At 62.6% G+C, this 11,980-nt stretch overlaps 2 protein-coding genes across 2 annotated transcripts in view; one reads left to right on the top strand and one right to left on the bottom strand.

Moving 5' to 3' along the window:
• The window catches only part of LOC105818144 (chromosome unknown open reading frame, human C19orf60), a 6,962-nt gene extending 5,862 nt beyond the window's left edge, over window positions 1-1,100 (top strand). Inside the window, exons 4-5 of the mRNA XM_012654037.1 lie at window positions 178-257; window positions 874-1,100. Coding sequence (XP_012509491.1) covers window positions 178-257; window positions 874-946 — 153 coding nt within the window. The 3' untranslated portion in view covers window positions 947-1,100. The remainder of the gene's footprint in view (window positions 1-177; window positions 258-873) is intronic.
• A 261-nt stretch (window positions 1,101-1,361) lies between these two features.
• Window positions 1,362-11,818, bottom strand: CRLF1 (cytokine receptor-like factor 1). The gene is made up of 9 exons (XM_012654036.1): window positions 11,529-11,818; window positions 6,639-6,920; window positions 6,166-6,295; window positions 5,828-5,997; window positions 4,656-4,813; window positions 4,418-4,586; window positions 2,388-2,575; window positions 2,217-2,259; window positions 1,362-1,711 (listed from the first exon to the last, which is right to left on the bottom strand). Exons 1-9 carry the CDS (start codon window positions 11,638-11,640, stop codon window positions 1,698-1,700), a joined length of 1,266 nt encoding a protein of 421 aa, XP_012509490.1. The 5' UTR covers window positions 11,641-11,818; the 3' UTR covers window positions 1,362-1,697.
• Window positions 11,819-11,980: the final 162 nt, after the last annotated feature.

Genomic DNA, 11,980 nt, shown 5'->3' with positions numbered 1-11,980 from the left:
CCCCGCGGGAGCCCCTCTAAACCCGATTCTAAATCCTCCCGCACGGAGCTCCGCCCCGCGTGGCTCCACTGCAGTGCCTTCCGGGTGCCCTCGCGTCTTTCCTCCCTGGACACTGGGAGGGCACGGGGTGCCTTCTGCCCATTTTAACAACGTCCCGGTTGCCCGTTCCCCTGCCAGGTCGCCCTGCTGCAGCTAATGGGGACTCCTGAGTGGACAGGGCAGGAGGACGCTGTGCGGACTCACCAGCTGAAGATGAAGTGAGCGCTGCCGTCTGGCCCCCTGGACACGCTCGATTTGCACGTGCACGTTCAGGCACTTGCCCCAGCCCTCCTCGCCCCAGGGCTGGCAGGGTCAGACCCTCCGGCCTGCACACAATCCTTAGGGCGTCCTCATCTGGGGGCCCCTAAACATGCACAGTCCCCAGAGGGGACAGCCCTGCAATGTCACATCAGAAACTCACTGCCGGGACGCAGCTGCACATCGTGACGCATGCTAATCCTGCACACGTGGCTGTACGTGAGCTAGGACATGGTCACCCATGTCGCACCGGGCACACACCTGCACGTGCCTGTCCTCAGCCCCCAAAGCGCACACACGCTCACGCACACATACGCGACATGTGTCACGTTCATGCTGTCACAACCTCCTGATGGCACACACCCCACCAAGATGACCTTTTCTCTCAGCCCATTCTTACCTACGGGGCCACCGCTTCCCCCAAGCACCCGTAAAGTCTCTCCCGCTGCTGGTGCTGCCTGGAGGCTGGGCGGCGGGCAGGAGGGCCCCGGGCACGCGCAGCCCCCTCAGAGCTGCACCGCAGCGCCTAATTCGCCCCATCTGGGTTTTATTTATAGTTCCCATCCGCTCTTGTAGGGTAATTAAAACCATGGAGGCGATCAGCGAGGTTCTCCAGGACCTCAGGTTTGATGTGGAGTCTGCTGAGTGATGGTGGCTCCCCAAGGAAGCACGCGAGAGATGGGAAACGCGGCGGATGGCGCCCAGCCCAGCCCTGACCGCCAGCTGGCCGGGGTCAAGCCCCACAGGGCTGCCGACCCTCCTCCAGTTGAAGACTCCTCCCACAATAAAGAACCCGTCCCCTGCAGCTGCTGCACCGTCTCTGTCCTGGGGCGCTGGGGGACCAGTGTGCCTGGGGAGGGGACCCCAAAGGAACAGGGATAGTGGGTAGGAGACTCCCACCCTCCTAAAACTCTGATGTTTTGAATCACACCCTCCAAGGAGTTCAGAACCAGACATGGAAGATTCTGGAGAGAGACCCCAATCCCAAAGGGCCATTGGGATGCCTCACGCCTCCCCCAAACCTCACAGCTCCCACCCCAGGCGGATCCGGCCCCAAACTCACCTTCACGATCAGAGCACCTAAATAGCTCATTTATTTTAAAAGACTTTTGAAGGGGCCCCGGATGTGGGGAGTAATGATTTCTTTTCACCCCCAGCCCCAGCAAGGGTTCTGGGCTACTCAACTAATCCTCACGCACACCCTCCCACACGAGGGTGCACCCAAGGGTGGCCTCACATGGGGCTCAGAGCTGTTTTGGCCGTCAAAGCTCAAGAGTGCCTGCTGCAGCTGCTGCTGAAGGTGATCAGGTGCCCTGAAGTGAGGGTACAGAGGTGGCCCCAGTTTGGGTTCCACCCCTGGGTCTCCGCGTGGCACAGAAGGTGGCCCGAGCCCTTAGAGCTTATCTGGCAGGACCTGTAAGCAGAGGGGAAGCCAAGCTAAGCAGGGAGCCTGGGAGGGGCCAGCACCACAGAGCCATTGAAGAAGCCCCAACTCAGGTCCTGTCCCCACCACTTTTAGCTGTGTGACCTTACACAGGATACTGTCCCCCTCTGGGCCTTGGCTTCCCCATCTTAGAAGTCAGACTATCTGACCATCCCGTGGGGTGTCCTGCAGGTAAAAGCACTTGGCACAGGGACAGCATGCAGTAGGTGCTCATACATGCTAACTAGGGTGAGTATGTTCATTCCTGAGGATGAGATTCCACTTTGGACATTTTCAGGGGGTCGGATGCTCCTTAGGGCGGCTAAAGGCTACAATGCCAGGCACACAGTAAGTGCTAAGTACATGTTGATGAATAAGGCGGGAAGGAGGAGGGATTGCATGTCAGCTACTCTCAGGCTGGGGGTGACGCGCGAGGCCTGCAGCCCGGGGAGGGGCCCTCGTCTTGCTCTGCGCCCACCCACCGAGCCCATCTTACCTCTCGCCGTGCCCCGTCTGCCCGAGGGCAGGATCCCCTCGTCCTGTGCTTGGAAGGAAGGCGGAGGTGTCGTGGGGGCTGCGGACCTATCTCCCCAGCCTGGTTTCCTCCCCCTCCCCTGCTTGTCCCCCCAGCCACCCACCCCCACGTGCGCGGGTCCCTCCTTCCTACCTGGTTGCGGGTCTTGTGCGACTTCTGCATCCAGGCTCGCCACTGGTCGTAGAGGCGGAAGCTGAGGTTCGAGCAGTACGCGTGCTTCTTGAGCCAGCCCAGGAACTGCTTGAGCTCGCGCCGTACCGGCCCCGAGCTCGGCTCGCCGCCCCGGGGCTCGCACGCCCCGCCGCCCAGGCCCGGGCGCTCTGGGAGTGGGCGGGCGGCAGTGTCAGGGCGCTCCCGGCAGGGGTCGCGCGCGCGCAGGAGCAGGAGGGCCGCGTTGCGGCCGCAGCGCGTTCCCCTCGGGCACCTCCCGCCCCGCTTCTCGGGGACTCGGTCCTCCCCGCGGCCCTGCACACAGCTCAGCTGCCCCCACGCCCAGCTGCGCCCCTGGGGAGGTGGGGGCGGGGGAGGAAGGGGCTCCTCCTCCACGTCTCCTCCAGGAACCCGATTCCCGTGGCCCGTGGCCCGAGCCAGGAGCCAGGTGCGAAGGGGGGGAGGGGAGGAGAGAGGCCTTCCGGAGGGATGAGACACAGAGACAGTGACAGGGGAGAAAGGGGGAAGGAAAGAGACACTGATGACAGAGACAGGGAGACGCAGGGGGTGAAAGCGAAGGAGACAGCCTAGGAGATCAAAGGGACCACGGATGGAGAAAGGGCCTGAGCAGGGTGGGACAGAGACCCTGGGGACATAGGGACAAAGAGACCAAGAAAACGGGGAAGAGTGACAGAGAGATGGAGGGAGACAGAGTGCAAGAAGATCCCAAGGGACAGTCCCCAGGCTGGGCCTGGGAGCATGAGCTGGGGGGACAGGGAGTGGGCCGGAGGGCCAGGTGGGAGGCCTGCCTGTTGGTCCAGCTGCCGGCTGCAGCCAGCCCAGAGCAGGCCGGCGGATAAGGACATCGGCCTCACGTCATAAATAAAGCCGGGGACCCGCTGACAGGCCCTGGCACGGCCGCGGCCCCCGCCGCCCCTGCCGGTCTCCCACAGCCTTCCCAGCCTCCCGGGCGGACACAAGGGCCTGCTGGCTCCCGTGCAAGAATTGCAGGTGCTGGGCACGAGCAGGGGCCAAGGCTCAGGCCCCGCCCAGATGCACTCACTCCCGCCCACCCCCGAACCTGGAGGGGCCCGGGATAGGGGCTGGATTGCTGGCTGGAGCCTGGCTGTACCCCTCTCTGGCTCTGGGACTCTCTCCAGGCCTCAGTTTCCCCATCGTCCCATGAGCATGGGCTTGGACTTCCAGTGAACTGAGTTCAGATCTCTGTGTGACCTTCTGGGGTCCCAATGTCCTCACCTGAGAAAAAAGGGGCCTCCCAGCAGTGAAACCATGGGGTGGGGCTAGCGGGGAATGGTACTGCCTGCAAACACTTAGGTGGCACCCACCGTGTGGGCACTCGTCACGGGAATTATGACATCCAACCCTCACAACAGCCTGAGGCAGGTGTGATTCTTGTCCTGACTTCCCAGATGGGGAAACTGAGGCTAGACAATCCAAGCAAAGATTTCATTTCATTTCACAAAGGAGAGAAGGTAAGTCCACGGGCTCAGAGAAAGCCCAGACAGCAAGAGGAAGCAGACCCAGACTGCTAATCATTCCCATCTCCCCGCCTTGATCAGAAGGGGAAACTGAGTCCCATTGGGGGAAGAGTTGCAGCCTATCAGCCTAGGAAGCAGGGGTCCCAAACAGGCTTGCTCTGAGGCTGAGGAGGGAGTTTAAGCGGGCGAGGCCCGCCGGGCGGCCAATGGGAGAAAGGAGAGTGAGGGCTGCTAGTGGGGGCTGTGGGATGTGTCTTGTTACATTTTCTAGAGAATTAATTTTTCTAGGGGATCTAGGATACTTGTGTAAAAACTTCCTGCTTTTAAATTTCTGCAAGTAGGTCAAACTTTTTCTGTTCAAACGATAGGCCAAAGACAATAGAGCCAGGGGCCACATTTGGCCCTGGGGGCCACAGTTTGAGACCTCTGCTCTCTTGGAGAAAACAAGGAAACGGAGGCTCAGGCTGGCTTGGGGCTGGCTCAGGCGCTGCCCAGCCCTGTTGGAGTGCTCACCACTGCGGGGGGTGGAGGCGGCCGTGGGGTGGCTCCACTCGCTCCAGATCCCAGCTTTCTTGGAGCCATAGATGCCGAACGGGTTGCAGCGCACTTGAACGAAGTAGACGGTGCCTGGTTTCAGGCCGGCCAGGCGGCAGGAGGTCTGATTGCTCACATCATCCACCACCTGGGCAGAGAGGGCAGGGTCAGGGGGCGGGGCCAGGGCCGGGGGCGGGGCCAGGGGCGGGGCGGGCACCTTCCAGTCCACACTGTCCTCCACGCGGTAGCGGATCTGGTACTTGGCTTGAAAGAGGAAGTCCTTGAGGGCGGGTGGCGAGACCCAGCGCACGCTCAGCTGGTCCTCCAGGCCCCCGACGCGGCTCACGTGCACATCAGGTGGGGGGTCCGTGGTCACTGCGGGGGCGGAGGGCAGTCTGGTCACTGCGCGGGGGAGGGGGGCTCTCCTTGGACCTAGCTGGGGTCCCTGAGCGCCTGGGAGTGTCTGGGTTCAACTCCCCCAGCGGCGTGGTGCAGAGCACGTGGCTTAGGTGGCACCTGCCTCCGTTTCCCTCCTTCCTCGGCCCCTACCCCCAGGACTGCTGGATTACGTGAAATAGTACTCGAGACACACTCTGCACTAAGCACTCAATTAATGTTAGCTGTTATCGCCGTTATTATCTGTGACGGGAGAAACATAATCCTATCTTCAAGGGGACATGTGGAAGCAGACACTGCCTGGCTGACGACATTACTCTCGTGCCCCAGAGGCCAGGGGGCTGTCAAGCCGCCGGCCTCCTCCTGCCCGCACCTCCAGCTCCTTCCCACTTTACCAGAATCCTTGATGTGACACTGGGTGCAAGGGGACAGCTGAGGCTTGTGAGGAGCGGGGGATGTGTCTGGGGGCTCTGTGGGCAGCAAGGCGGCGGCCTCTCCCCCCAGGCCTTGGCGAGGGGCTGAAAGGGTTAAGGCACAGGCCTGCTTGGGGCTGAGAAACACCCTAATTAGATTAGGCCCAATTCTGCTCGCGGATCATCCATTTCCTGCCTCCCGCCCGCGCCCCCCAGCTCCAGGCCTCGGCTTCCTGGGGCGCCTCCCAGCTTCCTGGGGCGCCTCCCGACCTGAGCGCCCCCTCCCCACTCCCCAGGGCCCCCTCCTGCACACCTGGGCTGCAGAGGGGGAGGCGACCAGGCCAGGTGTTCTCCGCAGAGTGCGGGTATCCTGGCTGTTTTCGGGCCGGGACTGATGAGTGGACGCCCAGCTAACCTGCATCCCCAGCCAAACAGCAGGGACAGACCTGAGTTGCAGCCACGGCTGCGGGGGAAGGCAGGTGGGACGCCAGGAAAACAGACTAGATGCAGGGGGCCCTGTGGGATGCCTGGTGGGCCAGGCTTGCCCTAGGGGAGGGACCTGGTGACCCCAGAGGCTCACCCACATCCAGGATGTCTAGCGTGAGCACGTCGGAGCGCGCAGAGCCCAGGCGGTTGGTGGCCTCCACCCAGATCTCGTAGGGTGTAAAGAGAGCCAGGTCCTTGGGAATGTGGCAGGAGTGAGGCCCCACTGTGTGGTACTCCTCACACGTGTTGTCCTGCCCATACCACCTGTGGGGACCAGAGGGGGCCAGGACACATGAGGGTCCCTTCTGGCCCCCAGACCTCACCATGGCAGCCCCGGGGTGCAGACGGGACATGGGGGCTCAGAGAGGGCCAGCATTGGTCAAGGTCACATGGCCAGCCTGAGACACACATCACCCTGGGGCCACCACCAACCTCAGCTTGTACTTGAGGGAGTAGTTGGTGTGGAGGAAGGTCTCCCCGTGGGCCCCGGGCGTCCAGCGGCAGGTCAGGTCCTTCATGTTCTTGGACCAGCAGCTGATGTTGAAGGGTTTCTCGGGGGGCACTGGGAGAGGGGAAGGGGGCAGGGGCTGAGGGGCTGGACCGGCCGTGCACAGGTGGAAGGGCTGCTGCACCTCCCTCTGCAGGGGGCCCCCACCTTGGAGCGGCAGGAGGGTGGTCAGGGCAGTCTCAGTCGGCAGAGATGTGAGTGGACGTTGGCACGGCCATCTGCATGGGTCTCTTGAGGATGGCGATGAGGGTCTCCAAGCTCCCATTCTCACCCCAGAGACCCGTACTGCTGTGCCAGTGTGCCCACCACTCAGCCCCAGGCCAGAGGGCTCAAGATTCATGCCCTGCTGCATAAGGAGATGCTGTTCCCAAGAGTCACCCCTGGAGGGTCCACTTACGGCCAACATAGAGGCAGGAGCCAGCAAGGATGCTGCCGTCCCGGGCGTGGCACACAAGGTTGTCCCCTGACTGCTGCCTGGACCCGTTGAGGTTGGCCAGGGCAAGGGCCAGGGTGGAGGCGTTGAGCACACGGGAGAGCTCGGGGGCCAGGCGGCGCCCATTGAGGGTCCAGTAGAGACCCTCGGCGGTGGCTCCTGGAGGGTCCCCGTGCACCGAGCATGTGGCCTGCAGGGAGGAGCCGATGAGGAGCGTGGGGTCCTGTGGGCTGATCACGGCCGTGTCTGGGGTCAAAGAGGAACACCTATCAGGCCTGGGGTGGGGCCACCCTGAGCCCCCCACCATGCGAGGACCTCCAGGGCTCACACAGTCCTGAAAAGGAGTGGTTTATCATCATCTCCCATTTTACAGACACAAGGAAACTGAGGATCAGTTAGGTCAGATGCGAGTCCAAGGTCAGTGGCAAAGCCAAGATCAACCCAGCTCTGTCTCACTCCACAGCTCGGATGCTTCCAAACCACTTCATGACTGACTTGCTCAAGGCTCTCTGAGTGGTCCCAAAACTCAGGTATAAATGCCCACTCAGATCCAAGCGACTCTTGCTTTGCACAGAGTTCTGACACTCTGTTTTTTTCCTTTATTTTTCATTTTCTTTTCTTTTTCTCTCTTTCCACAATTAGAAACAAAAGATTGTGAGTTCTTTCTGTGATACTCCCAGAGCCTTATACATAGTAGGTGTTTCTTGGGGGTGGGAGACACTTTGAGAAAAAAAAGAGCCCTGACGTCTATTGGGTGAATTGTTAAGAGCACCATTTATTGAGAACTTGTGGTGTTCTAAATACTGGGCTGAGACTTTGCCTACATTTTCTCATCAAATCCTACTCACTTTATGGATGAAAAAAACTGAAGCTTTGAAAGATCAGGTTCCTTTGCCCTAGGTCATTGAATGAGGGAAAGACAAACTAATATTTGAGCCCAGATTTGTTGGTCTCCAAAGTTGTCCTCTGCGCCGCCACTGGAACTGAAGGCAGCTGTGGCCCCCAACTCCCACCTGAAGGGACTTCACATCATTGCTCTTTCCCTGCACTCAGTTTTCCTAATCTGCAAAGTGGGAGTTGGAAAGCTCTTTGTCTACTGGGCTTCTGTAAAGGTCAGATGGGAAGGGACATCCTAAACTGGGTTGGGTGCTGGGCACAGGGGCCTGGGGGATACCTGCGGGAGGTGCCTCCTCACCTGCAGCCCAGGGCTCCCCCTTCTGAAGACTAGAACCTAACAGGGACCCAGAAAAGGAGGAGGGGATGTACAATCCAAGGCCCCGACGCCTATCTGAGTCTCATTTTCTCCATCTGGGAAGTGGCATCATGGCATCAACCACATGGATCGTTTGAGGGGGAGGGGAGGGGACATACTGTCCTAGGACTTGGGTTTGAAAGCCCCCAGCTCACTGTGGAAGCTTGACCCAGTGGCTTTGCTTCTGTGAGCCTCTGGGAAGAGGCCTCTCCTTCCAACCAGAGAGCTTGCAAGGACTCATCACTCAATGGTTCATGCATTCATTCATTCATCACGGAGCACCTACGAGTGTCCCAGGATCTTCGGTGAAGACCAAGACACAAAAAAATTCCTGCCCTCATGGGCTTTAAATCCAAGGAAGCAGCAGGAAAAAAGAACAAATAAATATCTAAGAGAATAGAACAGGACAAAATAAAGGAGGGGCCAGAGGGAGACAGGGCAGTGGCAGCAACTCAGATAGCCCCGGAGGCTGTCTTGGCGAGGTGACATTTGTGCTGAGACCTTAATAAAGTCAGAGAAGTAGCTGTGAAAGTATCTAGGAGAGAGTGTCCAAGCAACAGGCAACAGCAAGTGCAAAGGTCCTGGGGCAGAAGTGATAGCAAATACTGTCTGAGAGGTTAGCAGGGACCCCCCCCCCTGCAGGGAGGGGTTATTCCAGAGTTCTGAGCAGGGGAGGGAGGGGGTTAGATTTGCATTTAAAAGGACTCCCAAGTGGCTGTGAGAAGCGACTGCAGGAGGGCAGGGGCAGCCTAGCTTCGCAGAGATGGCAGCCAAGGACGGGGCAATCCTGGCCCCCAGGAGGCCCTCTGAATGCCAGTGGCTGCCCTGCACTGGCCCTCACTGCCCCAGATGGGAGAAGTGGGGTGGACACAGTTCTTGGGCCCAGCCATGACGATTTTCCGGGGCAAACTTGGCTCTAGGGCTACATCTTGCTGGAGGCTGGGAGCACAGTTGCGTTTGGGGCTTGGCCCAGGGCTCGCTGGAGGTCTCAGCGTCCGTGCGAAGGAGTAGGCTAAGCGGGCCAGAGCCGAGGAGGCGGGGTCGGCCAGGGGGCGGGGGACCAGGGGGCCGCCCTGGAGGTCCCAGGCAGCCAGCCGCCCGCTAATTCGGAATTCCTTCTGCATGAACTCGGCGTGCCAGCGTCTCTGCCCTGGCCCACCCACCGCTTCCTGCCTGGGCCCCCCCAGCAAAGTGGGAGGCACGGCCAGGCCTGCCTGAACCCCAGACCCACTCTCAGCCCTCCCTGGGTGGGTCGCGCCCCTCCTGCCCCCCCCCAGCCGCCACCGTGGCCTGGCCAAGAGGGGCGCTCTGGGGGGTCCTGGCTGGGGGGCACTGCCCCTCTGCCACACCCGTCTGGCCCGGGCTGGCGTGGCCCACTTGCCAGCAGCTGCAGCTGCCCTCTTGAAGCTGGGCGGAGGAGGGGGACGGGGAGAGCACAAGGCCACGCTGGCCTGGACAGGCCAGTCCCCTACCCCTGAGCCCTGGCAGTAAAGGTCAGAGGGAAGCTTTCTGCTCCTGGGATGTGGGTGCAACGCCAGCTGCAGCACCTGGGCAGTCGGCTTTCCCTCCGTAGAATGGGAGGAGGAATACGTTCTACCTGCTGGGGAGATTGCTGAGGCCCAGCACCCTGTAGCACCTCCTAGGAACTACTGGCATTACAGCCCCTCCCAGCTCTGGGGTCCTGGCTGGCTCCCCACTCCCTCCAAACAATGGGCCCAGGCGCTGGGGACAGGGGAGCAGCAGCTGGGAACAGCCCACTGAGCCTTGGGGGAGGGGGTGCTTGGCCTGGTTTGGAGGGCCTCCTAGAGGGCTCCCCAAAGCAGATCCCTAGGTTGGGCTTTTGGACGCCCCCCATCCCCCTTCACTCTCTGCCTGCCCTGCTTTCCCACAGAGCTGGGGCCTTTAAAAGTTTTTTCTTCCTCCCTTTCCCAATCCGGAGCCACTGCCATTATTAAAAAGGAACACCATGTGTTTTAAAAGGGAAAAGTGTGAGATTCTCTGCAAGTGGGGCGGAAGGGTGGCCTCCATCCCAGGATTCCCCACGGGGGTCCCCATCTCCCGTCCCGCTGGTACCTGCAGACACTTTACGACCCACCCGCCTGCTGGTCAGGTGCTAAGACACACCGTAAGTAGAAACATATTGCCGAGGTGTGAGAATCTTTTATTTAATTTCTTCCCCCTTAAAGGAAAAAACACACGCACAACACCCCCCCCCCTTTTCTGCTCTACAAACTGGGAAACAAAGCTTGGCGCTAACAGTGGCACTCACAGGCACTGCCCACAACCTGGAAGAGCCATCAGGGACCCTGGGAGGGCCTGGGGATAGCCCCTCACCTGCCCAGGTGCATTGGGCGAGCTGGGCTTTCAGCAAGTGCCCCCAGAGGGTGCCCAGACCCTGCCTGTCCCCGAGGAGCCCAAAGTTGAGCCTGCAAACAGCTCAACACAGCGTGGGGCTGCCTGGGAGCAGTGTGTGCCCAGTTGCCCCGGGGTGGCCTGTGCGCCTGGATGCGGTGCATGGAGTGAGGTGAATGTCCCAGGCAGGCTGTGCCTGCGTGTGTGCCCCTGTGTTGCCTCCCCTGTGGAATGAGTGTGTGACCACAAATGTGTGTGTGTCAGGGATGGAATGTGTGTGCGTGCCCGCGATGGTGTGCGAATATGCATCTGGGATGCAGTGCGCGCGAGTCTGAGGGCGAGGGTGACGGGCCACAAGCCAGTGTGAGTCTTTGTGTGTGCCTCTGGGTGTGTCCCAGAGCGGGTCTGGATGTGGAGACGTATCCTGGCGGGGGTGTGCATGGGGGCGCCGGAGAGTGCCTGAGCCCAGGAGCTCCCTACAGGGCGGAGGTCTTGGCCTGTGGGGCAGCGAGTTCCCAGTGGTCCCCCACAAAGTCTGGGCCAGCGGTACCGGACTCACTGGCTCCGGCTCCTTCTCCCTCTCACCCACGAGCGCACAAAGATTTCTCTCGCTGGAGACTCTCAGCCCGGCGCAGCCTGGCCGAGAACGGTTCTGAGCGCCGCCGGTGGCGGGGACTCCGCGGACCCCCGTGCGCGGGGACCCGCAGGGGGAGGGCGGCGGCGGCGCCGGCCCGTGGAGAGGCACGTCCCCCGGGACCCCGGGCGGCGCGCCAGGCGGCCAGAGCGGCCCCCTCCAGCCCCGCCCTCCCCGCAGGGCTCATCCCTCCGCCCGGGGGGGCCTGCTGGGGGCCCGCACCCAGTGCGCCAACCGCGTACGCCCCCGCCTGGGAGCGGTGCCCCGCGGTCCCCACGGCTCCGAATCCACGGAAGTGGACGCGTGCGCCCGCTACGTCCCGGCTGGCAGAGGGTCCCAGGCCACGATCCTCCGGCCCCGGGGGCCAGGCCAGGCACCCTCGGCCAGGCTGCCTAGGTAAGAAGGCCTTGGACGCAGAAGCCGAACCCTCGGGCCCGGGGACTGCCGCACAGTGCGCTCCGCAGGTGAGGGCGCCCCGAGGGCCGCGCCGGGGGCGCCTTCCTTTGTTCCCCGGCTGTCCAGGTGGCGCCCGCGCCCCCTCCCCCCCAGCGGCTGCCCCCGGGGCGCCCGCTCTCTGCTCCGGCGGGAGGGGAGGAGCGGGGCACGGGGTACTCACGGGCTCCTGATCCGGCTCGCGGCGCCCCGAGGACGCAGAGCAGCAGCAGAGGCAGCAGCGGCGGCGGCCGCCGCGCGGATTGGGCGGCGGGGCCCGGGCTGCCGGCGGGCATGGGGCTGGCGCTGCCGGGTGCGCGCGGCTGGCGGGAGCTGCGGCGGCGGCGAAGCGGGGCGCGGGAAGCGGGAGGGCGCGGGCCGGGCCGCCCGCACGTCGCTGGGCGCGGACGCGGAGGCCGGAGCAAGTCTGAGCAGCCGAATTGACAAGGCGCTAATGCGCGGCTGGCCCCGCCCGGCCCCGCCCCCGGCCCGGCCCGGCCCCGGGGGGGCGGCGGGCCCCGCACCGGCCTCCCCGCCGCCCGCCAGCCCGCGGGCACCGCGCGTCCCACCCGTCCGGCCTCCGCCCCACCGCGGACCGGGCGCGCACCCTGTCCCGCGGTCCAGGCCCCCCGACTC

The sequence above is a fragment of the Propithecus coquereli genome, unplaced genomic scaffold (assembly GCF_000956105.1).
Source record: "Propithecus coquereli isolate 6110/MARCELLA unplaced genomic scaffold, Pcoq_1.0 Scaffold438, whole genome shotgun sequence".
Taxonomy (NCBI): Eukaryota; Metazoa; Chordata; class Mammalia; order Primates; family Indriidae; genus Propithecus; species Propithecus coquereli.
Note: the sequence above shows the minus strand (reverse complement) of the source record. Positions and strands in the feature narration are given on the sequence as shown.

Bases quoted from the DNA above. Each gene is read 5' to 3' on its own strand.
- CRLF1 (XM_012654036.1), bottom strand. From the start codon at position 11,640: ATGCCCGCCGGCAGCCCGGGCCCCGCCGCCCAATCCGCGCGGCGGCCG. The intron at 5,998-6,165 runs GTTGGTGGTGGC...TGGTCCCCACAG, and splicing joins TCCCTCAAGTACAAGCTGAG to GTGGTATGGGCAGGACAACA. The intron at 4,587-4,655 runs GTGCCCGCCCCG...CTCTCTGCCCAG, and splicing joins AGGACAGTGTGGACTGGAAG to GTGGTGGATGATGTGAGCAA.